General features: G+C 31.1%; 1 protein-coding gene across 1 annotated transcript; it reads right to left on the bottom strand.

Annotated features, from left to right (window-relative positions):
- Nucleotides 1-132: 132 nt before the first annotated feature.
- LOC139090028 (beta-1,4-glucuronyltransferase 1) lies at nucleotides 133-25690 on the bottom strand. The gene is made up of 8 exons (XM_070639707.1): nucleotides 25386-25690; nucleotides 7140-7828; nucleotides 3468-3718; nucleotides 3203-3382; nucleotides 2970-3132; nucleotides 2628-2893; nucleotides 2163-2338; nucleotides 133-2098 (listed from the first exon to the last, which is right to left on the bottom strand). Exons 2-8 carry the CDS (start codon nucleotides 7428-7430, stop codon nucleotides 1767-1769), a joined length of 1659 nt encoding a protein of 552 aa, XP_070495808.1. The 5' UTR covers nucleotides 7431-7828; nucleotides 25386-25690; the 3' UTR covers nucleotides 133-1766.
- Nucleotides 25691-25978: the final 288 nt, after the last annotated feature.

The following is a 25978-nucleotide window of genomic DNA, read 5'->3' on the forward strand; positions in this document are numbered from 1 at the left end:
AAACATTCATTTAAAATCAATTTCTTAAAAAATGAGTGAAAATAAATTGAATGTTGGCAAAATTGTTTAAAATTTTAACGGCTTTTTGGATTTTAAATTCAAAACCATACAAATTCAATTTTAAAACCATACAATTCCAAAATTAAAATTTGTGCTGTTTCAAATTCAAAAAATCCGTTAAAATTCCAAAGAAGATTGCCAACAAATTTTCATAATTTTACTAAAATTGCTAGGTATAATCATACAGTTGAATTAATTACAGGCTAACGATATGTTCAGATTTGAGAATGACAAGCATATAAATAATCAAAATAACATCATTCAAAAATTTGTGAATTAATTTGCATCAAATTAACAATCCATGAGATTACACACAAAATCTATCCACAAATTCACTTATTATTGATTCACACGCCGTTTCCAATCATTATTTCAGAAATAATTTTCATCAAAATTATTCGAAAAACTTTTCACTTCCTTCCTACATATTTTGTTTGTTTTTTTGAATTTTCATTCCATTCTGATCTTACAGACTAATTTCATTTCTTAGAAATCGTAAAAAAATACTTATCATACATCACTTAAAAATCCATTTCCGCTCTTTATTCTCTTTTTAGCTTTTTTTATGTTTTAATGAAGTTTTTTGTTGTTGTTTCGAGCAATTTCATTGAATCTAGGTATGGACACTGTGGGATTATTGGGGGTTCGTGGGATGTTTTACTGGATCTTTGTGGTTGATTCAATTAAAAGGTCTTTAGTTTGCGTGGTACTTGCAATCAAGGTGTGATAACTTTGGTTCGTTAAAAAGCTTTCAAAAAAGCTCAAAGTTCAAAAGCTCAAGACTTTGTTTACAACTTGAATTTTTGTATATTTCTAAAAATTCAGCCTTTCTGAACAAAATTTCTTATCATGTTGTTGATCTTCTGTTAATTTATTGCTCAAACTTATGTTTTCAACATGATATGAACCCGGAAATAAAGGAGAAATCACTTAAATTTGAGATTTTCAAAAGTGTTGTAGCTTTAGTACTAAAATGAAGAATTTTAGAATCCAAATTTCAAATTGTGTACTAAAAACCGTTACGAGTGGAGAGTAAGTAGTTGTTTAGATTCAAGATGCATGCTCTTGGCAGTAGCTTTTGTAGGGTCCACGCCATGCTTGCTATTTTATAGAATAAACCCAATAATCCCAAGTGTCCATCCCATGATTTCATTTAATTCCAAGCTTAAAGTTCTCTCTATTATTCCTTATTGTATTTATAAAGTTGTTCTACATGTAAAGTGATCACAATAAGTATATATATTTGTTTAATAATATTAGGTATAGTATATAATACATGAGTGAAGCATATGGTGCTTTGAGGAGGTTCCAAGAATAGAAGAAATAAAAAAAAAACTTTCATTTTTTGTAATGAGACTAGCAATTTTATCGATATAATAATGTATGTTCTATATGCTGCATATAATGAGTGATAGTAGAAATATTTGATTGAATAATAAGAGAGAACTTCCAGCTAAAGGAATCATGTCATTTAAATAAAAAAAAATATTCATAAAAATGTTGACTTTAATTTTTAGGTATTTTATGCTTCAACATCAAAGATGTACGACTTTAGATTCTCTAAAATATTTTTAAGGTAAAATTGGTAATCAATATCTTTGTTGTCTTTCTGTTTCAAAATTGTTTCATTCCTAGTTTTGGAAAATGTCTATCAATCGTCAACTTTTGGAAACATGTAAGGACTTTACATGTTTGGAGTCGTTTTACTATACAGCACATCCTTTTCTTGTCCCATACAGCACTTGCAATTCTGGATAAATTATTTTCTTTATTAACTGATTCGTTTTTGCTGCCAGCATCGCTCGTTTTGGATCTTTCTTCAGTACTTTAATGCCTGGCTTATGTACCAGGAATGCATTATCGAGAATTTGAAACTCATAATCCAATACACAAAGTGAATATCCTTGTGTCATTTTATCACTCTTTCCTTCCCAACTCAATCGCTCATCATAATGTGGATCGGCATTAGTTCCCACAAAAATTGGCTCCCAATGTACAAAATATCCAGTTCGTTTGCCAATATAAAACACACCCAGTTCTGTAAGTAAATATTTCTTTATGAATATTATGTATGAAGGCACAGGAAGAAGAAAGGCTCTTACCGTCTGTCTCATTCGCAGCAATCCATTCTTTTGATTTTGGAATACCATGACAACTAGCACATACACGCTTATGAAATGGAATAGCTTTATTGGTCCTGAGAAGTTCTTGAAGCTCTGTTTTGTCACGCGGAACGGATACTGTTGTATCTACTTCAAATATTGGCAATGGAAATACCCTAGAGGCACGAAATGAAATGTAAATATATCATGTTGCATAATCCAATACACAAATATCGTTTTTCTATTATTCTAGTCAATCGTCTTGTCATGAATAATGGAACTTCCTCGTAAAAGAAATTGTCAGCCGTAGAAATTTAAATCTTCTAACGGATATTTTAAATTCAAAACCTTACAAATGTTTACAAACTTTTGTATGGTTTTGAATTCAAATTGTGAAAAACCGTTAACCTGTCGATCTAAATTTCAATACTTCATGGCAGTAATTAGTTAAAGCTTAATGCTTACCTCGGGCTCTTCCTCTGCAACGGCGCATCATTTCGCGCAATCATCTCGAGGAATTTCCTCACAAAGCCGGGATTCGTATAAAGTTCAATATCGCTAGCTAATATAAAATGTGTGAGAGCTGCATCTCTGGCAACATTTCTACCAACATTTACAGGATATAAAAGTTTCTTTTGAGTTTTATAAAGTTGCGCCGCTGTCGCATTAAAAAATGGCGGTGTGAGGCTACAATTGTATGGTGGGAATAGTACTTTGTCATACTTAGGAACCTAAATTAAATATGAGGAAGGAATGAAAAAGTGTTAAGTGTTTTGGACATTATGAGTTAAGGATGTGTGTACTTACTACTTTTGGTACATGTTTACTACTAAAATAAATATGAAATGTTACAAATTGCCGCACCAAATTACTCTCGGGCAGACAATCTCGTAGATACTTTATGGAATTAACGGTTGGCAAGAAGTCAGTTCCTGGCGCGTGAAGGGCAATGCTAATAGGGGCATTCCATCTGCATACGAATGGACACAATGAATGAATTAATGAAATTTTAATGAAAAAAACAAAAAGCTTCTTTTTACCTCTCTAACAATGGAATTAAATTATCTAAGAATGTATAATCAGCATGTGTTGTATATGTGACTGATTCATAACATTTGAGTTCTCCATGCTCGGCTCGAACGTAATTTTTGAGCACCCAAAAGTCACCACGTTGTTCAACATATGGGTCATAACTTTTTGTGAAGCAATTCAGAAGCATTCTGTATAAATAAATGAACAGTAATATCATTATTGATGCAATTTATCTTATATCCATTGTGTGCTGCTGCCTTATTTTCTACTCACTTTAATCTCGTTTCTAAGTCATTTGATTGTGTTGTAAATAATTCACTATTATTTGCATTATTGTTATTATTATTATTATTATTATTGTTCCCACTTGTTCCATCGGTGAATAGTACATCTGATTTTTGTTGCTGTTGCTGCTGTTGTTGGATTGATGATTGGTCAGTTGGAATTTCAAAGCGGTTATCTTCCTCGGGAATGGTCTCTGCAATCTTTGATTCACTCTCTTTAGTCTTTGTGTTTTCTACATTCTATATTTGTGTAGCAGATAAGCAAAAAATCAAAAATTTAGTTTTTGTGGGCGCTAAGCATGCTTGTGAATTGTATTTTTTTAGGTCAAAAAATATAACGGTTTTTTAAAATTCAAAAATTCTCATTTTTTTAATTCAATTTTTGATCAAAAAATTATATTCAGAGAAGATTATGTTTTTATGACGTAAATGCTCAAATATTCAGAATGCAATTAGTTGAATAATGTTTATCAAAGATAAAACAGCTTATCAGCATAATTTACTGTGTAATATTCAGCTGCTTTCGATCGATTTTTCATTAAATGATAATTTATTGACATTATTACCCAAGATGACCGAATTTTTGCAAAGTTCAAAAAATATTCAAATTCAATTTGACGGTTGATCAGCAGATATAATATAATTAATAATAAGCATCAAGCATGAAATGTCAAGTGTCAAATAGGTAAAATAATTAATCTTTAAAAAAAGTGCGGTAAAAAATGTACGTGCCTCATGTAAAGTGCAAAGGTCACTTCCTTAAATACAAAGAATCATAACTATTGGTCACACAATGGCATTTTCGTTATCGCTGGACATAAATGAAATATTTAAAGTATTACTAAATATGAGTAAAGCGTTTGTTTAATGCTATAAGTGCCCATTTGAAAAGGAAAATCAATGAATGTGTTACTGACTGAATGTTAATGGAGAAAGGCCATTGTGCGGAGAATTTGGACTCTTTTTAAAAATAGAAATAAAGCAATGATAAATAATTATAATGACTATCAAGTTCCATTACTTAAATAATAATCACAAAATTCTATTTTCATTTGTATTTATTGACTCAATGTCTTCTTTCTCTGCTTTTGTTGTCTCTTTCCTCTCCTTATATTTTACAATTGTGGATTGCACTTAAGTACATTCGATGGAATGCATGCACAGACTGCATACTTTTATCAATCATTATGTTCTATAATGAGCACAATTTAGATTGAAATAATAAATTTTCTACATATCCGTCAACTTCACTATCACATCCACTTATGTCGACTCTCCTTGTACATCAAAACATACTAAATTGAAGATGACATTAGTGATGTTATTTTTATTACTTTTTCTTACTTAATTATACCGCAATTAGTCAACTGAATTAATTGCTTGAACTTATTTGTATCAATTTCGCTATTTATCTCATCTTTTTCTCGACTATTCCTATATGCCAGCCTATATGATAAATCATAAAGAACGGATATGTACGCAAACTTATTGAAAGAGCGTGTATGCATTTCTTCAATGTTGTTCTTGGTTGACTCAGGATTAAATAAATCCAGAGATTAAAATTAATCCAACGGTTTTAAAACTTGTTTCCAAAAACCGTTAAAATTTTGAATTTTTGAAAACCGTTAGAAATTTTGAAATCATGAAAACCGTTTAAAAATTCAAAATTATGAAACCCGTTAAATATTCAAATTTTTGGAGACCGTTAAAGTTTAAATTCCAAAATTCCGTTGTAAAAATGTCAATAAAAATTCTTCAGAACCGCTCGGACAGATAAACGATGAGAATGTTATTCCAGCTTGTTAACATAACGAAATGATCCCATTTCATGCGTGTTGTAGAAATTGAAATTGAATATGTAATGCAGGAAAAAAAATAAAGTGCAATTATACACGTTTATTCATTTTTCATTGGCATGTTTAAGATTCACAAGACACAGAATGCGAGAAAAAAAGTATTGATAACATATTTAAACATTCAACTAGTGAATCGCTACAATTATCGGCTCAGCTATAATTTTATGTGCATTTTTAATGATGATGATCAGGTAGACTGTCGTGTTGCCATCCCTTTTATTATATTCAACAGGAAAGAATCAATATATGAATTGCCGAAAGATAAATGCTGTTTAATAAAGTTATGATGTAAATCGATATGAGCACTGTACGAAAAGGATGTACATTGTAAATCATCAAGCATGAACATTTTTAGAGGCATTCGACTCACTTCAGCGCATTGAGAACCATTGAATATTTGCATATCAAAAATTTTAATGCGGACATGCCGAATCAAACATTCTATCCAGCACGAGATTTTTTTAAAACATCCAGCAAGTGCACTTGAATGCCAAAATGCTTGGAATTTACTTTGAAATAATGGTAGGCGCGAGATTGAGCACCACTTTTGAAAATTAAGTAATTTGCATGTCCTTGCCGTTATTTTATTAATTTAATTCATACACGTTGTGAGAAAGCAACATGCAGCTTGTAATGTCTACGAAGAATTAATTATTTATGACAGTCAACTTTCATTACATCGTAGAGAAGTGCATTTATTGCATTTATTTCTTACTTACGGACTATCGACAAGAACCATTATGCAAATATATTCATGCTTTTAGCAGAAATGAAATATTTAGTACTGTGCGAAGTTGCTAGACTGAGGCGCATTTCATGTAATAAATTATTTAATCCGATAATCCTAGATCCAGTCAGAGCTTTAGTTACAGTCGAGCGGAAGATGTCCCACTGAGCTGAGAGACGCAATATCCCTGGATACAGCTCTATATCCAATGAAGCTTTAGAAATGCCTCTACATGCCAGAAAGGCACCAACACAAGTGATGGGAAATTATTTTAAAAATTGGAATTTAATAATATTTATAATTCTACATTTAGTTTGTTAGCATTTCTCGGTTCTCCAACCATCCCATGCCATCCGCAAAGAGGGCAAAATTAAAAAAGAAACTCAATAATAATGAATTCCGATCACAATTATAGTTTTATAACACTTGACGTTCAATAAAAATATAAAGTTTATGCAAGCATGCAGATTCCCTCCTTCTATCTTCTTGTTTTTTTCTTTTTTTGCAATGTCTTCTTTTATAATTTAATTTACATCCATTAGAATGCAGCAGAAAATGAATGTGATTCAATTGTTATTGAGTTATAACAACTATTTGCATGCATGTGCAATGAAATCAATAAAAATCAAATTCTGATGTGAAGCTCTGGCTTTTTTTTGCAATATAAATGGAAATTTAATTGATCGGAAGCAAGAATATAATAAATGTGATATCTGTTGAGTGCATCTTAATATAAGAATTTAATTTTGAGCAGAGTTTCCAATATTTTGGGGATTTTTAAACTGATTTTTGAGGTTTTAAATTGTTTTGGAATATTTATTCCAATGGAAATCAATTTTAAATCTTAAATGACCGATAAAGATCAATTTCCAGATTGGAACTTTCCCAAAATATTCCAAATATTTTTTTCAAATTTCAAATGACCGTTTAAATTAAACTGGAAACTAAAATACATTCTTCCAGTAGGAATGTGAATTTTTAAATTTTGAATGACCGTTAAGATTGGAAATTTTCCAAAAAATGGAAATTTTTTAAATCTCAAATGACCGTTAAAAAATAAACAAAAACCTCAACATACCTGAATGGCAGCATCTTGAATTTTAAGTTGCTTTTGAAGTTCCAACTCTTTATTATGTAATATGGCTGCTAACTCCTGCTCATCTTGATAAATTTGTGCTTGAGACAGTGACGATCGTTGCGTTGATTGTTGATTTGATGTTGGTGATAATTGTTGAATTAGAAATGAATTACTTCCACTTAAATTATTTGTGGTATTGCTACCAATCATTACATGACTACAAATGTACAAAAGAACTATGATGTTCGCAAATATGCTACATCTCAATAACCAATTTCTTCTCGTTATCATTTTCTGTTAATTTATTTATTTGTGACTTCTTTCCTAAATTGTTGGTGCCGAATGGTTCTGTCTCTTGATCCTCCAGTCGATTGAATGACAACTTCTTGTGAATTAATTTTTATTTCTTTTTTTGGAAAATGACACTACATTCAAGGTTTGTTTGACTTTAATTATGATGAAATTCTTGGCTAAACATTTGAGTATTCTTCACAAAATTTATTATTTACATAATATTGAAGCGTTATCATAGCTCATATATTTTATTTTATTTGGCAAATTTATGCAAGTGAGTTCATACACACTTATCGCTCGCTTTTAAATCATTGTTTCTGCAAATATTGTGTTTCCTCGTTCTTAATTTCGATTTTTTTTTGTGTGTGTCTTGTTTGGCCTTCTTCTAAATAAATCTGAAAATATACAAAAGAAAAGAGGAATGTAACAGGTTTTTTCATCATATCCACACGCTGTCTAATGAATTATATGTTTGAATGTGCACCAAAAATTACTCTTGATTTTTTCTTTAAAATTTCTTTTTTTTGCATAAAAATATTTGCGTATCAGAATTGAGAAGCAATGTTGAAAGAAAGACGTTAAGTGAATGACCAAATTCACTCAGCATATGACAGTTTTAAGTCCAAATTATCGTTTGATTCAATTTAATTTAATTAAGAAACGAACTCTTTAAATTTGTATTTAAAATTCCACGAAAAAAAGAAGTTTATCCATTGTCAATCACGTTACCCGTGGAAAAAGTTCTGTTTACACTTTTCAAGTAAATATTTTCATAATAATTTTAAAAATTAGTTACAGTAAGTAATTCAAGCTGTTATTTCGGAAGATAATTAAGGAAGATATTTGTGCGGTTTGTTTACTATAGACCGAAAGTTAAACAACCATAAATTACGATGAATGAAGGTATGAAATTTTACAACAGATAATATTGTGGCTTTGTGTCGTAAGTGGAAGTTAAAAATTTGCACGTTTTATATGTCAATACACAATTCCGTTGATGTGATGAGCAGCATTAAACAGTAAGGTATTATTCATCATATTCTTATTCATAAAAAATTAAAATGCAGTAAAATTTTCAACAAAACCCAAAGAAAATCTTTTTTCTACCGTTAATAACAACTTTTTAACATGCAATAAGAAGACAGTTGATGTAAAATTACTTTAAGTGAAGTCGTCCGAGTATGATACCGAGAATAAATGTCTCTTGAGACTGTGGTTTGAGCTGATGAAACAGAAAAATATGATTCAAAGGAAATTTTCTGTTGCTTCTGCAAACAACTTAATTGGGTAAATACAGTATAGCAATTTTTTGGCACAAAAGTCAATACAGTCGTCATCAACAACATTTTATCGTCACCAAAAAGTTTACTTGTTAAAAAGCAGCAACAAGTCAATGAACTTGAAAAAATTCACATTAATCAGCAGAGTCAATAATATACAATCGAGGTAAAAGAATGAATGAATGAATGAAAAGAGACGAGATAAATACGTGAAATTTCATGTTAGTCATTCTTTAAAGCAGACCAACATTTAATTTGCTCCCTGGCTACCCAGTAAGATTTTTTGCTTTTGATAAAAAAAAGAATATTCTGGATTTTAGGGGTTTAAGACCGGAAATACTAACAAGAACATGACAATGCTTGAAGAATCAGAATCACTATTCTGTTACGAAATTATGAGCCGGTTGGCATGCTCTTTTTTAATGACTCGTCATTGTCGTCGTCTGAGGAAAAGAATAAAATTTTACCCGAAAAGAGTTAAAAACATTCCTGCCATTAGTCTTGCTAGTTCGATGCTGAGATCATAAAGATGAGAATATATATATTTTTTTAAGTTGCGCACAAAAAATCCATTGTCTTCTTACTCTAAAGGCATTTTTATTCATCGTGAGAATAATCATTAATTAATAATAAAATCAGTAAAAAATTAATTACAAATTCACAGCTCTGACAGAGATTATTATTTTTAAAGGTATCTTTTTTTTATTCACTTATTATGTCTTGCCTTCATTTAATAATTAAATTATTGATTTCATGTGATGTTAAGCGTACATAAAAAGGAGTCATTCGTGTTGTTAAATCCTATAATTTTAATTAAGAGAAAAATGAAAACGACTGAGAAATATCTAATTACTTGAAACATTCCAAATCAAGATCTATTGTATCAAATTATATGAATTACGAACATCCACGCAGTCAGGCGGGCAAGTAAGCAGGCAGTCTTCAAGAAATCAAAGAGATACGATCTCAATTACTTTTGCCACAATATCAAAAAAGAAAAATTTCTGCCAGAAAATTGATGAATAAAGGAGTAGAAAATACTATTCGGGTTAAAAGAGTGACTTGAGCGCATTTCTGACAGTGATTTGCATTTTGGAACATCAACGGGTTTTCTTGCATTTTGGAACATCAACGGGTTTTCTTAATTTAAATTTTTCCCGCCAAAAGTTGTAGACATTTAATTGTGAAATCCAGTGAAATCAAAAAATCATCAATTAAAGCTTTTCTAACTCATCCAGCAAGCCATACATAGTGCATTAACAAGCTTCCAATTCCAAACAAGATTTACGCTCAAAATTGATTTAGCAAATGCGATTAAAAAGCATGAAGAAGTTCAAAATGAGCCTTTGAAAAAATTACAAATTCTTCTTCGCTTCTGACAAGCCATCAGGCTCGTAGTACGACTACATTGTAAGCAAATTTAATGGGCACTTAGCAACCACATTGGACTAAATAGAAATTCTTGTGCTTCATATAACATTCACATAATATTATGATTGAAAGCGTTTGTGAAATGTGCTAAAAATTATTATGATTGTAAATCATTAAAAAGAGTATGTGTATAGGCAAGAAACAGGAGAGAATGAAGGAGTAAAAGATGATATAAAGTAACAAAAATATAAAATTCATTAGTAACAACACATAGCTTACATCATAATAATAATAGAAAATGATCATGTGAGTCACAGTTAGGATTTATTTATATTTTTACCTCCATTTTGCCTGTAATCATACTATGAATATTATTTTGAGGTCAATGATGGATTCTGAAATGAATGGAGGGATGGAACGATAGTAGTAATAAAAAAATGCTTATGTGAACATACATGTGTCTGTGAGGCATGATTAATTGAGAAATCAGTAGAAATCTACGCGAAATAAGATAGTAAGAATAACAAGTAAGAAGTAAGCAAGAAGATAATTTCAATAATAGACCGAGAATAATTTATTTTATAACGCTTCCATTAATGATGATGGTGATCGAGTGAATGAAATGACTTTTTTCATAGCTTGCTTTATCAAAATCAGTTAGATTATCTGAATCTGTATATTTAATTTGATGTACACGACGCATATCAACATAAGTGTTAAATGTCCATTAGGGAATCAATTACAAGATTTATTTCCAATTATTACCCATAATCAAAATGATATTCAAAGTCTGGAAAATCCAACAAGCAATCACGTGCAAAAATGACGCATATAGAAGACATAAAACTAAGTATGCGTAGTATTTCTAGTCTACATCTTGTCATCATATGAAGTTATTCCATAAAATATGTCAAATGTGTTAACTTTTCCATAAGATACAGCAAGAGATAACACAGTGCAATGAGAACAAGATTCTTGAAACTTTATATTTATAGTTTTACAGCACGCAACATTAGCCTGTTTAGAACTTGTTAGTTTTACTTTTCTTCTCTTTTTCCCCAACATTCCATATGCATTCTGCTGCTTATGCCATAAAAAAATTCAATCTTATTGCATAATAAAAATTTAATGTCAGGAAAGAGTCTCTCTTGAGATTTCAATTTTGTGGATTAAAAGTTTCACATTAACGGATTTTTAAATTCATCTTATCTCTTGCTTAATATTTTGAAGATGCCAATTCTACATGTTCATAATAAAAAGGCTGGAAATGGCCAAGAATCGTTAAATTTATTCTTATTGACTGTACGTAGCTCGTTGCGTGCATACATTTACATAAATACTATAGCCAATTAAATATCTCAATTTACACTATTATAATAAATTTCTGATGTATCGATAACTTCCTCACAGATTCCAACTATAAATCTTAATGTTTAGCAATATAAAGCATTAAGTAAATTGATATTACCATCAATTATTATCTCATATAGCATTACAATTTAGCCATGCTTATGATGTTAAATGCAATTATCATTTCATGTGTTACGTCGGGCGAACTTGACCTCTATAATATTATAGTAATTCCATATAAGTGATTCAAACTACGTGAAAACTTGAAGAAGTCATTTTTACTAATACTTTTCTTTTTCACATTGCATGAACATTTATATGAACAACTCTCCATGTTCGTGGACGACTGGAAGTGAAGCAGAGGGGATTCCTGCATTGTAACTCACAGCAGTTGAATCCAGAGCTGGAATTCAGTCAATATAGTGTCAAATCAACTTTTTTCAAATAAAATCAGAGTTGGCCTTGACCCCGCACCTGGAATCAGTACAAATTGTCTTCCAACAGAACCAGTTTTCGACGAATTCAGACCCTCCTCAACAGAAGTAAGTATGTAAAATTCTAGAAGCAACAATGTTGGACATCACTATACGACTCCCCATGAGTTCTTTCAACTTTTATTTAATTCTTATTCGCGGTTTCACATATAATTTGTAAAGAAAGGAACTGCTTAAAAGAAGCAACAAACATAAAACTGGAAGCAAGAAGAAGTTCATGAAATTTTGAGGGAAAAAAGTCTTCTTCAACACAAATGCCGACTTGCTAATTTTATGACTATTGTTCCCATCCATTCCATTCTCTTCTAATTTCATTTTTTATGCAAGCATATCAAAAATTAGAAAGACTGCTTTGTTCTGTATCTCATCAAACATAAGAGCATGTTTTGAAATCTAAACAGCACACAAAAAAGAGCTGCTAGGGAGCCAGCCAAATATTTTTTTATTGTGTCACGTTTTAAATCATCTTTTAACCTCAAAGTGTGGTGCAATTATTTGCCATTATGTCTTTTAATGTTCAAAAATGCTTACAGGAATCAATCAATAATCGACATCATAAATTTGAAAAAGTTGCATAACCACAAAAAAGTATATTTTGCAACAGAAATGAATTAAAAAAGCAGCATGAGAAGAAGAGATAAAAAATGATGATGTAGCTTCTGTTATGATACGTTAGTGGATGTTGTGATCGTTTTGGGCCATGAGTTTGGGAATTTTAAGGTTGAACTGCTTTTTAAAAAAAGTCAAGGTATATCTACAGTTATCGAGTATTTGCAGTACTTGAAAATATCAAGGCTCATCAAATTTGTTGTATTTGACAGATTTACTTGATTTATGGACAAATTTATTTTATAGTCGCTGCTGGAAGTCCATTGAAATTTTTTTTATTATTATTTAAGTTTGCTCACGTTTTTAAAAACTAAAGATAGGTAATATGGCATGTCTGTCAATCAATATTGAGTTTGGTGCAATTGTCAAGTAGTTTTGGTATCTTTATGTTCTGAGAGCTATAAAGCGATCTAAGTAGCAACACACTTGTCGTGTTTTGAATCATTTATTCTAGATATATTGACTATATCCTGCTTAAATAACTTGTTTAAATGTCGTGAACATTGTGTGCATTCTTGTCATATCGATGACATTCTATGGAATCGGTTTCTGATGGGAATCGAACTCACGATCTTACAGACACAAAGGATTACATGCATCCGGTCTGTTTCCTAGCCTCTCGGCCATAGAGTGATTACACCTGCAACGACAGATTCGCCTTCATATGACTCGGTACCCAAAAAGATCTACAAACCAACAAATGCGCTTAATTCCAACAAAGCAATAGCTTCAAACTCTAAGGAGAAAAGCAGATCATTTATTTTAAAAAAAGCAACAAAAATATTATTGTGTGCTCTTGAAGCACTGTTGCAGTAACATTTCATTCAACGACCGAGCATAAATTTAATAATCGATTAATGTTGCTTACGTGCCTGCTTTGTTCAGCAAGGAAAAATGTATTTTGTGTAATTATTTCATCATGCAATTTTGATTTAATTACCGCGTCTTATTTAAATGAAAGAAAAATTCCATAAATTGATTAATAGAGGTCCTAAAATAATTAATAGCTAGACGTTATTTGATGATGGCATAGTCTTGTTTATTAATAATGCATGATGTGATGTTCTAACAATTTTTCATTCCTTTCCGTATCGTAAAAAGTAATCAAGTGTTACTAAAGCTTTGGCAATTTTCAGCTAAATTAACATACCATCAATTATTTTTCACTTTCTCTCTCTCTCACTCACTCGCTCGCCACATACAGCAGTATAAATTTAGCACATTGGGAAGCAATTAATCATGAAGTTAAGAGGACGACAAAGTCAAATGAGAATTTACACTGAAACTGCCAGACACACATAAAAACCTTCTGATTCCTATCAATAAATTTATTTCTCCTTCCAAACTAAGTTAGTTCTTTTTCTTTATGATGTCGATGGCAGCTGTGGTATTTTTGGGTGAGAAAAATTACAGGTTTTTGATATTTCTTCGACTTTTTTACGTTTTTATGGAATTAAATTATGTTCTTTCCCGAGCGACACAAGAGAAGTAGGCTTTGCCACTGAGCGTTACGTTCCTCTAAACCTCTTTACTTACTTCGATGGGCGTACAGAATAACTGTGATCCATGGCCTATCTCAGTTGTCGCCTAAAGCTAGTTCTATTGCCGGCTTTCACCTGTAAGTTGTCAATTCCACATGCAGTTCTGTGGCTCGGGTATTGGCAATTGGAAGACGGAATCCAGCAATAAAGCCAGCTTAAGACATCATTTGAGGAAAGCCATGGATTACAATTGATCTGTACGACCAGCAAAGTAAGTAAGTAAGTATGAATTTTGTGTCGCTCGGGTCTGAATTTGTGGCTATTAAAATATGGTAAAATGTGCAAATTTTAAAATAAGATCTACTGTTTCCAATGAATTAGAGCGTTGCAATACCTTAATTTCCATGAAAAAGCAAAATAGCATTTTGAGTATATCCAATTTTGCAGTATTTATTGTTTGTAAACCTTTAATAAAATACAACTGATGAATCTCGTCTGTGTGAAAGTGCTATAAATTGCTGATTATACTTTTTACCATGTAAATATTTATTGTGAGCAAAAAAAAATGGAAATGACAAATATGCAGGTTTTTTAGAAAGCGATTGTACATGTGACATTGTATAGTTCATGTGACTACCAGAGATATCATTGTAATTTAATTTTGTATTTTTCAACCAGCTACTGTTCTTGTAAGCCTATCCACAAAAAAAAACTTTTTGATTACCGTAACATTTACGACAGTAGATTGAATTTTTATAACGGCAATTGTCTCGATAGCAGCGCTTTTGTGAACTAATTTTTATCATTTTTTTTACATTCCATCCCGTTTCCGCTGAGTAGCTTGATGAAATAAAGATGAGTTTGTTTTTGGTTGGGGATCGTTTACTTATGATGTCTGTAAATTGGGAATTAATGTTCTTTGCAATGGATCTAGGCACAATTTATACTAAGCCTAGCTTAAACCATTGTTGAAATATCACTAATTTCCAATATATGACTCAGAGTGCTTTGGATTTTCAATTGAATCATCTAAATTAAATCAAAAGAGACTAAAAATGACATTTCGTTCATGCACGTCACTAGCGAAAAGCTCCACACTTTTTTTGATGGACGAAAGTATTTTGGGCACTCATGGAAATTTCCATATTCGTTGTAAAAATGCTCTTTTTCAAATCGATACAATAATAATTTTATTTAAAAGGCCATGTTTACAGAAAAAAAAGAAAATTATTTTTGGCCTTAATCCATATTTCCAACAGCAGCAATAACAACTATTGAACAATACAGAAATTCTTATGTTATTAGACGATAAGGCCGGCACTTAAAAATATATGAAAAGCGCAAAATATAAAAATGATTTAACCCTTTTAAGCACTTATACTTCTCCCCCAACCCCAAAACAACAATAAAAGGAACCGAAAGTTTTTCATATTTGGTCCTTAATATTCTCATGATAGCACTCGATCAATAGACATTCAGTCGACCACAAAATGACTCCAAATGCGATATCAATACAGTCAATATATTTATGAGTAAGGATAGAAGACTCTTATTGACCACTTAATTTTATGTTTGAAGGCTATGTCAATAGTTGTTTTTTGGCCTAAAAATATAAGTGTCTTTTTTTATTAAAAAAAGAGTATAATTCCAATTCAATATCATCGTTGACCTTATTGATGCCTCTTATTTGTTTCCCACAATATATACATATTTTTTCCTATTGACTTCAGCAGTAGCAGCTCTATGATCTCGAGAACAATAAAGAATACGCCTTTTGAATGTCATACATATAATTTTTTTTGCATAGTCTTCAAGTAGACTTCATCTTTTCAAGTCATAATTTTATTTTTTTATACATATTTTTTTCCATGAAATATTATCGACAATCGAATGATGGAACCGCATTGCATGAAATAACAATAAAATTCTATCAATATTAATCATTATTAAAAAATAAGTGATTGTAAATTGCCACTCATACGAATGACGGTAGATACAATAAAGAATTATTAGAAGAGAAACCATACAAGAAACTAGCAATTGAGTCTGTGGGGATGAAGATCTGAAGCGCATTTGGAATTGGTTCAGGGGATGAGATTTCGAAAATTCGAAACTATCCTCGAAAATTCGAACTTATTTTCGAAAACTCGAATAAAATCAAAGTAGACTGGCTCTGACTCTATTTTACTGTTATAAAGCTTATGTAACTGACAGACAGACAATATGACACCAATATCAACTCATTTCATTAGAAAACAGCTCTAAAAATTTACAGTCATCCTTCGATCTTTCGCACGCTTACGATGATTTCCTGCAGCGATTTTTTACCTCTCTGACTTGACTTAAAGAATGAAGATGCTGTATATGTACATTAATATTTTCGATGATTCAATTCAAGGTTAAAACACGGTTCAGTAATGTATTATAGCTAACATCAATTTAATCAATGTACTACGTAGTAGATATTAAATTCTTTTTTACTTCCAACAATCGCTTTTGTGTAATTATTGTTACGTTCAATGCTCTTTTTTCATATTTAATGTACATTGTTATATTATTCATCCTCCTTTTTTTTTGTTCATTCAATACTCAATGTTTAAGGATGATGTCAACATGACATCACTCTTCTTGTTCCTGCATTCCATTTTCATGGAAAAATATATAAAAAAAATCCTGTCTTGATCACTAAATCGTGTGACTTACTAATGAAATTTTTATATTAATATAACGTGCAATGTCAAAATGTCTTCTAATTTGAGTTATGTGTATCAGGAAAGCAAACATCATGTGACGACAATAATTTTCTTCTTTTATTTGTTGTTGACTTGCTTACTTATTGTATTTGAGACAATAAAATAATTTAAACTCACACATATATTTCAATACATTATTTATTGCGAAATTTTTGACTACAGTCACCATAAAAGTCTTGAAAATTGGATGTTGATAGCAAAAATATTGTCGTTTAAGATATGATAATAAGTTGGCGCCCTATAACACGTATACTGGCTATAAAGACAATGTAATTGGATCTCAGATAATGAATTACAGTGATCAGGACAGATGTTATTTACAATTTAATTTTGAAAGTCTTGTTTAAACACGAAAACAGTTCAATGGACGATCACTCGAGAGACATGCTGCTGTGAATGCTTTGGAGACTCCCAAGTCTGCATATTGCATTACCCAGAGTATATCAACACAATGTATCTAACCTCAATTTGTAAGAAAAAGCACCAAAACTCAACTAGACTGTCCCTGGAATTGACTACGGGTCATTAGGATCGATTAGCCGAAACTCTAACGACTATGCCACAGCGGCTTCTTTTCTGATTGTTGAAAATGTCAATTTTCCATCAAAATTTGAATTTCTGATCATATCCAACCACAATGTGCTACTTATGACTAATTTAATGTCCCTTTAGAAATAAACATTGCATTGCTTGACCTATAAGACATATCTGAGTTAAAAATCATGCTTAACGCCCGCGCAAAGCTTTTGTTTGTGTCAGGCAAAGTGCCAAATTATAAATACACAGCAAAAAACTTCAAAATAAAGCACTTAAAATGTGTTTAAGAATTTATTTATCAGGGTCAGGTGTGAAAAATTCGTTTGACACTCAGAATGAAGATTTATTTAGCTTGTATCCAGTTGTGAATAATATAAAAAAATTGATTCTCATCATTAAAAGATGTTTAAATGGGTTTTTTTTGGTTATACCCAAGGGTTATATAAAAGTACATACAAGGAAGTACGCATTTATGTCTTGTCGATATTTTCATTACTTTAAGGTTGTTAAAAAAATGTATAAAATCTTTATAAAGTCAAAGATTACTAAATCTCGAGACGAGACTTTTATTGGCATCATAATAATTTCTAAAGGAATTAATTTCTTCATATTTTTTAAGTGCCAAATAATTTGTTTCACTGAGATGCTAATGCTTAATGTTTCGCAAATGTTGTCTGTCTGGTGTTGACAGAATTATCGCTAGGAAAATGCATAAAAATACTATTAACATCAAAAAATCATCATTAAGGCACCGATGAGCTATAGATTTTATCGGAATACGATGATGAGTAAGATTTGTTAATTATGGAGATGGAATGGAATGTGTTTCTAGGAATTTTTTAATGGTTTTATCGTGTTTGGATACTTTATACAGACACTTGGAATGAATAAAGAAGAATTTATGTAATTTGCTGATTTAACCGTCTTTTTCAATTTGAATTTTGAACTATTTTTAATTTGAAATTTTTTGAATTTTATTTTTCCGTTAAACGTTAAGTTCATATATTAAAGCAGATTTGAGCGTAAATCCGCTCATTATAAGATTCCAGGATCACATAACTTAGCTTTAAAGCCTTTAAGACAAGCGTAAAAAAACACTGCACACTCGATTTTGCAAAAGGCATAAATTTACATCATATAATGGGCGATAATGGCAATTATCATGTTTCACCGGCATTTTTATTCTTCTTTTATTATTGTGACTTGTTTCATACGCTTCTAGAGCACAAATAAAAATAGAAACAAAATGCGATAATAATAATGAAAATGAATTTCAATGGAAGGTATCGTAGGTAAAGATATGAGATAATTTAATCATTAATTTAACTAAATCGATGTGAAATTGTTTCGTATTTCAAGCCCTCGGATGGACTTCTTTTATAGCCACTCCATCTCACATCAATCAGTTTGCATTCATTGTAGATTGAAGGAATATCATCATATAAATTACACTCAGGTAATAAATAAATGTATTGATGGATATTTCTTAAATAATTTACTACCTTACTGCAGATTACATTCGAAGGACATTAAAATGCTCTATAAAATGAAGTATTGATGATTTCCACGATCTTATGAATGTTTTATGCTATCAATGTTGAATAAGTAATTGTAGGATGTCAGTTACATAAAAAAATAAATAAATGAGTAAGTAATTGCATCCTCTGTAGCCATAATTATTTCATTTTTAATTTCAATATTGCCTTTCTTTCCTTTCCTTCACGAAATCACATACTGCATGATTCATTGAAATAAACTTCATGCACAAAAAAAAAAATAAAAACACAAAATTACATGCCCAAGGCTAGATGCACATGCAGGCATAAGTTGTGTTTTCATTGTCATTAGACATTGTTAGGGGTTTCAATCCCGGGACAAAATCTCAATCCCGGGATTACGGGATTTGAAATCTCAATCCCGGGATCCCGGGATTAATCCCGGGATTGGATGATGAAAAAAATATCAAGTTTTTAGTCGAATTCAAGTGCAAATGTAATACTAATAGTTTTATTAGAAATTTTGAGGATGAAAAAAAATCATTTCCAGTACACAAAAATGTGTTCTAAATAGTTAACAAAACAAATTAATGACAAAATATTGCCAAGATTTGTGATTTCAAAGCCGAAATCAAGAAGTCAATATCATGCTTTCTCAAAATCCCAATTTCGATAGATTTTTGGGATCGGGAATAGAAATTTCGGGATCTCGGGATTTTTCGGGATTCCCCGGGAAATCCCGATATCAAGAAAGCATAATCAACACAGAATTGGCCTAAATTTTTGAGATCTTTGGTACGCCTTAACAGAATTTTAAGAAATTACAAACAAATAAATTTAATTTCTGGCCTTTCAAAACATTAAATATTTAATATGAATTGTTAAAAAAATTTTCAATCAATTTTTGTTATTTGATACTGAAAAGCCTCATTTTTAACTTTAACTTCAAAAATTGTGGATGAAATTACTATATTATATTATTAGACATGATTTTCAAACGTGTGGTTCTTAATTTTTTTAAAATTTTAGACTTTAAACTTGAAGTTTTTGTATCATCTTCAAATGAATTCTCAATCCCGTAATCCCGGGATTGAAGCTTCTCCAATCCCGGGATTTCGGGACCAGAAAAACGTCCGGGATCCCGGGATCCCGGGATGCGGGATCCCGGGATTGAAACCCCTAGACATTGTGTTTGGCATCGCCAACAATGAATTCGCTGATGATAATTATTAATGTAATATTTACGTGCTGTTTTTTTGTGTATTTTAGAATCAAATAAAAATTACGTTGATGGCACTAAATTGTCCATAATGTGTGTGCATCAATTATTTAGAGCACTGCTGCATGACATATTATTGCATTGGATTGCATCAATAATACACTATTGCGTGACTAATCAATTTATGATGATTACCCATCTTGCTAATTCATACGCTAAACTATAGATAACAATATTAATATTATGGATAGTAGTTACGTGCGCATAGACATTCCTTAAAATATGCCAAATCCAAACATTGAACCGCTCTTCTGTGTATTAAGCTAATTGTTTACGTTATTTGTTTTCTTCACGTTTTTTTATATGTTTCGTTCATGTGGGACACGATTCATTTATTTATTTTTGCTCTATTTTCCATCCTTTTTCCTCTCTCTCTCTCTCTCTCGACATATAGAACTATAGAGCAGCTACAATTCATAAACTCATTCACAATTCTCTACTTTCATGCTTTACATTCATTATCGATCCAATCAAACATAACAATGTGTATGCATATAGTCATATCTAGGGTATTTTCAGGGGGTAGCACCTAGAATTCTTCAATTTGTGAAGTTTCACCCCCTTGAGAATTTCTAACTCATGGAACCCCCCTGAAAATTGTCCTCCCCATCCATATCCATCTCTGTAACATTTTCTCAATTTTTCACCTATGGAACCCCCCTGACAATATTATTTTCATTGAACCCCCCTGACAATTTGTTCCCCCCAATCCATATCCACCCCTGCAACTCAAACAATATATTTTGTAACTAAATATCTCATTTTTTTTCTCCCTCTGATCCAATTAACGCAAGTGTACATATTTGCACACAATTTAATTTGATCTGGAGGTGTCGATCTATAAAGTAAATAATCGAATGACTTTACCATGAGCGATTAAAGTTTTTTTTTTTTAAATAAATTGATGTAGGCTTGACAACATACATATCAGTATTAAGTTTTACATACATGTTTATGTTGTGCTTATACACTCGATTGGATTAATCTGATAAAAATTGGTTCTTGGGGGCGGGGATGAGATTGTTTATAACTTTTTTTTTCAAATATATGTTGAATATAAGACTTGGCCGTAGAGATGGCAAATTAATTGAATTATTATTATTGGCAAAATCATTCAGAAGATTTCGAAATCAATTATTTGTTTTTGGGGAAACGGAATGAAAAAGACATAATTAAAATTTTAATGATTTCTTTTTTATGTCGTCTCGAATTTATGCATCGATGTTTTTCAGAATAATTATATTTAAGGAGGCTTTGCGTTTTGCTTGTTTGTTTTGTTTAGGGGTTCTAGACTTTACATGACCTGAACAGATTGTCATCAAAGTTGGCTTTGTGTCGCTAATGAACTTCCAACTGTATTCTAGTCCTTTCTACCTGATCTGAGCCAAATTGTGCATTTTTGGGTTGTGTATGACTAGGATTAGGCAATTGGAGTAGCTATAAGGTTCAAATTGACGACGTGATGTCGATACGTCACTTCATTTATCCGTTCACATACAATCAAGTCACTGCTACCAAGGTAACTTGTTGTTGAAGAAACAGTGATGACAGTTAAATGATAGCTATATGAATCAATAATACAAGTGACATAACAACACCACGTAATTATAAACTCAATCCAAACCTCTTTTACGCTCGGGTGGATCTCAATAGATCATTTAAGCATCTGAAGAACTAATGCAAAGAAGCAGGATTTTATTTATAAATAATGATTGCTAAGCAGTAATCAGCGATAGGACTATGTTTATACGCCATCTATGGAAGTCCATCGATCTCAATTAACCTATGAAGCCATCAAAGTAAGTGAATAAGTATGATTTGTTCAGACAATGTATTCTAACCTTAATAATAATTATTAATATGATAATGAATGATATCAGTGTGGAGCTTAGAAACGTATGAAGTGATAAAGCTGAGGCACTGGCTTGTTTAGTCGATAGAAACTCTAGAAACTCTTTTTAGTAGTACTTTTCTAACCTCAAGAAAGTAGCGCTTTATTAAGATCGAAGTGGCGCTTTATTAATATCGAAGTAGCGCTTTATTAAGATCGAAGTGGCGCTTTATTAAAATCAAAGCTGCACTTTATTAAGATCGTAGTAGGCGGTTTTGAAATTAATTTTGTTTAATAATTAGCACTTCCAAAATTAATTTGCTTCCATGTGAATGCCATACTATCCACAAAAATCTAAAATTCCCTAGAATCCTACGTTTGTCACTAAAGTACACAAAACTTCCGAACCGATAACAGCAATTCCCGGAAACATTAACATAAATATAAAGTTACGAAGTTAGCACAAACTCTTCTCTTTGTTATCTAATAATTTAAAGCATGTCAAACGCGCCATCATATTTTGGTGGTCTTAAAAAACAATTTGCACTTGGTTGTCGACATAAAGGAACAGAGAAAAATGAAATTAATGTTGAATTTGTCATTTTCACTTGCTCAAGCAGATGAAAAACAAAAGGCAAAACCTGTCATTCAGTAAGCTTTTCTCTCTTCTTTCTCTTTCTATTGTTGATAATCGTGATAATTAGTTTAGCACATCATCGATAATAAATAGCACTTTGTTGTGATTGAAATCGTCAGTTTGTGATACTGCAAGTAACCATTTTCATTTGCAAATTACAGCTCATTTCTTCTACAATGTGAAGCTACATGAGAGATGAATAGATTGAGAACTTTAAAACCACTGACTGTACAATTTCATCGCCAGCAGTAAGATTGTAGTAAATTAAAGAGGCATGTCATTAAGTAAGATTGAATAAAAAGAAAGAGGAGAGAGGCTTATGTCGAGAGGAAAGAGTGCTATTGCCACATTATAATTTCTAAAGAGTAACACAGTAAAGATTCTTTTTTTTTGTGTAGTTAGTTAGTTAGTTTGGAGAATATTAAGCCTCTTATCTGTTTGTTCAGCATTTGATAAATTATTATAAATTCAGTTCTTTTTTTTTGGGCAGCAGCATTGAAACAAGTGAGAGGAGAACAACAATCTTCAAATTACGATAAAAAGGCATACAACGATTGTTTGTGGGATTCTGGAATGTAAGAGACGACTTTTTTTTCTGTATATATATGCATATAATGATGTGAATAGCATATGGCTACTTATACACTTCGTCATAACGTGTAAAGTGACTCTTTTTTCTCTTAAATAATAAAGAATATGAGTTATTGACACACACAACAAAATGCGACAATTTCTTTCTTCCTTTTCATTTAATTTTATACAGAAAATTTACTTCAATTTTTGTCGATTGGGGTTTGTACGCAAATGATGTCTAGTATTGGGTAACTGAGATGCATTCAAGTGTTCTCATGGAAAGTTGGGTTACTACGATTTTGATCAATCATTTAACTATCTTGAATTAGAATCCAAAAATAGATTGAAGGATTCGGTGCAACCAAAATTGAAATTTGCACATCCAGTCGAACATTACTTTCTAGGTTATGTAATAATTGAGATCAGAGCTTGAATTTATTTCAAATTTTATGTTAAGTCGGATTGACTGCCCTAATAGGCAAAGAGACCGCATTTAAGTATTTCTGTAATATGCATACCCTTTGCTTGTTAGAGCTGGAGTCGAAGTCTATTTGAGTGAGTCAACTTTTCCATATAAACTTCGAGTCGACTTTGACCTCTGATTTAACTCATGCTTTTTTTTGAAGAGATAGAACGTGAATCATTCAGTCCTTTTGCCACATATCTAGTTCTTTAGTCGAACATTATCTAAAACTCATCACAAATTACCCAAATTTTATCTGAGTCACTAAGCAGTCAAAGGAATATTTTCTTCCGAAGAAGAATTAAGAAATCAAATAACATGATTCGATGGACTCGACATGTTATAACAAAACCTATAGAAAGTCTCATTAAATAAGGTCTTCAAGTCTTAGTTAGTAGATGGCGAAAGATCGCGAGGATGACCGAAGAATTCAAGAAAGAAAGTCAGTTATTGGATTTTATATTGGAAATTGACAATCGGTAGTCAGCGATAGGAACAGTTTCAGGCAAAATCTAAGGTAGGTCATGGATCACAATTGATGTGTATGACCAACAAAAAAAAGTATGTTCGTTTCCATTTATTAAAAATCGAATTATAAAATCGAAGGATTCGAACCTAAGACTTTCGAACCATCACACTCGAATTTCTAGCCATATACGTTCTACTAACTGTTCAAAATGGCACATTATTATTTCACTATAGCGACAGCAATAATAATTTATAGACCTTAAAACAGAAACTGTCATAATAGTCAAAACGTGATTAAGCTACAAACCTCAATATTCATTCAAATTTTCAGATGTCATTAATGAACAGCTCCAAATTCTCTCCCTCGGCACAAAAGAAATTCTCTCAAGCTATTCCTTGACAATTGTGAATAAAATGTAATTTTTTATGAGTCTGAATAAATTGAAAGTTGCCTCGATTAGATTACATACAATTTTTTTTCTGTTCCTACATCCCTCAAGTGAATACACTTGGATATGGTTTATTAATATATAACAATATCATAAATATTGATTAAACAAAATAAAGGAGACGGTCTTTACACCATATAAAGACTGTATATGATGGCTGAAGACATAGTGACATTGGAAATCACGCCGTACTTCCATCCGAGCTAATTAGCTGTAGAATTACAGTTTGATACATGAATATGTAAATTTTTTTGTGTATAGCCAGACAAATTCGTCAACATAAAGAAACAGACAGAATGAAAAAAAAAAACTAAAAGGGCACGGCAAGTAACAGCTTCTGTTAAAATTTCTATTCATGAATGAAATTCTATGAAATTTTTTTCTCTTTCATTATAATTGTAGCTTTATATTTACGAAATAATTCATGCTGTTCATCATTGAGTAATCGACTGGAAATCATGCTGAAAACATCCACAGTTAAAAAAAGTGAAAGAAAGCAGGCGAAATTCTCTAAATATGTGTTGAAATTTATGTAAATTAAATTAGTCAAAAACCGATTATATTTCAAAATTTCATCTACGTAGACTTGTTAGGCTGCTACATGACCTCGATATTTTTTACAAAGTGGCGATATTTTGACTGCTAATGCATCTTGTTTCTGTTTTTTTGAGTCACTAAGTAATTCAAATCTTAATACAATAATACATTATTATTCCGAGCAATTAAATGCATCAGGATTGATGAATCAAAACTAATTGGAACTAAAACTTGATAAATCACTGGATATCCATGAACGCAAAAGGGTTTTATGCAAAAAAAAGATATTTCATTTTTGGTCTCACGAATTTTTCATGTTTACAGTAATGTCGCAAAATACTTACAATTTCTATTCAATTAACGCAGCCTTAAGTGGATATGAAGCTTAATTTTAGTAATCCAAGTAATGTAATCCACATAAATTAGCTAATTTTTTGATTTTTTATGATTTTCTTTTCACTTTATTTCTTTTTTTAATTTATTTTTCTTATTTCACTCTTATTTTTTTATTAATTTGCGTGATTCCAATCACAACACTGTCCTCCTTATTTCTAAGCTATTTTTTGAGCAATCAACAATTTTTATAGCATAAAAATTATCAATTTTTGTCTTAATTTTTTGCCAGCAATTTTTTCGAGCTCTACATGGCTTAAATGTTATAACTAAAATGAATACAGACGAAGAAAATTTTTCTTTGGACAAATTAAAAATTTGGAGACTTTACTTCCTTAATTCATAGTTTTCAAAACCGTTAAAGTTATTGTGTGTTGAGAAGCTGATCAACGGATTTTTGAAATTCAAATTCATTTGTTTTGCAATAAACGGTTAAGTTGATTTGAAATTCACCACAAATGTGGATTTTTAAATACTGGACTTTTGTGTTTTTTCGCTATAATTCGTTAATTTATTATGCTTTTGAGGAAGTTTAAAGCATCAA

The sequence above is a fragment of the Chironomus tepperi genome, unplaced genomic scaffold (assembly GCF_022539635.2).
Source record: "Chironomus tepperi strain 1889 unplaced genomic scaffold, CSIRO-AGI_Ctep_v1 contig_196, whole genome shotgun sequence".
NCBI lineage: Eukaryota > Metazoa > Arthropoda > Insecta > Diptera > Chironomidae > Chironomus > Chironomus tepperi.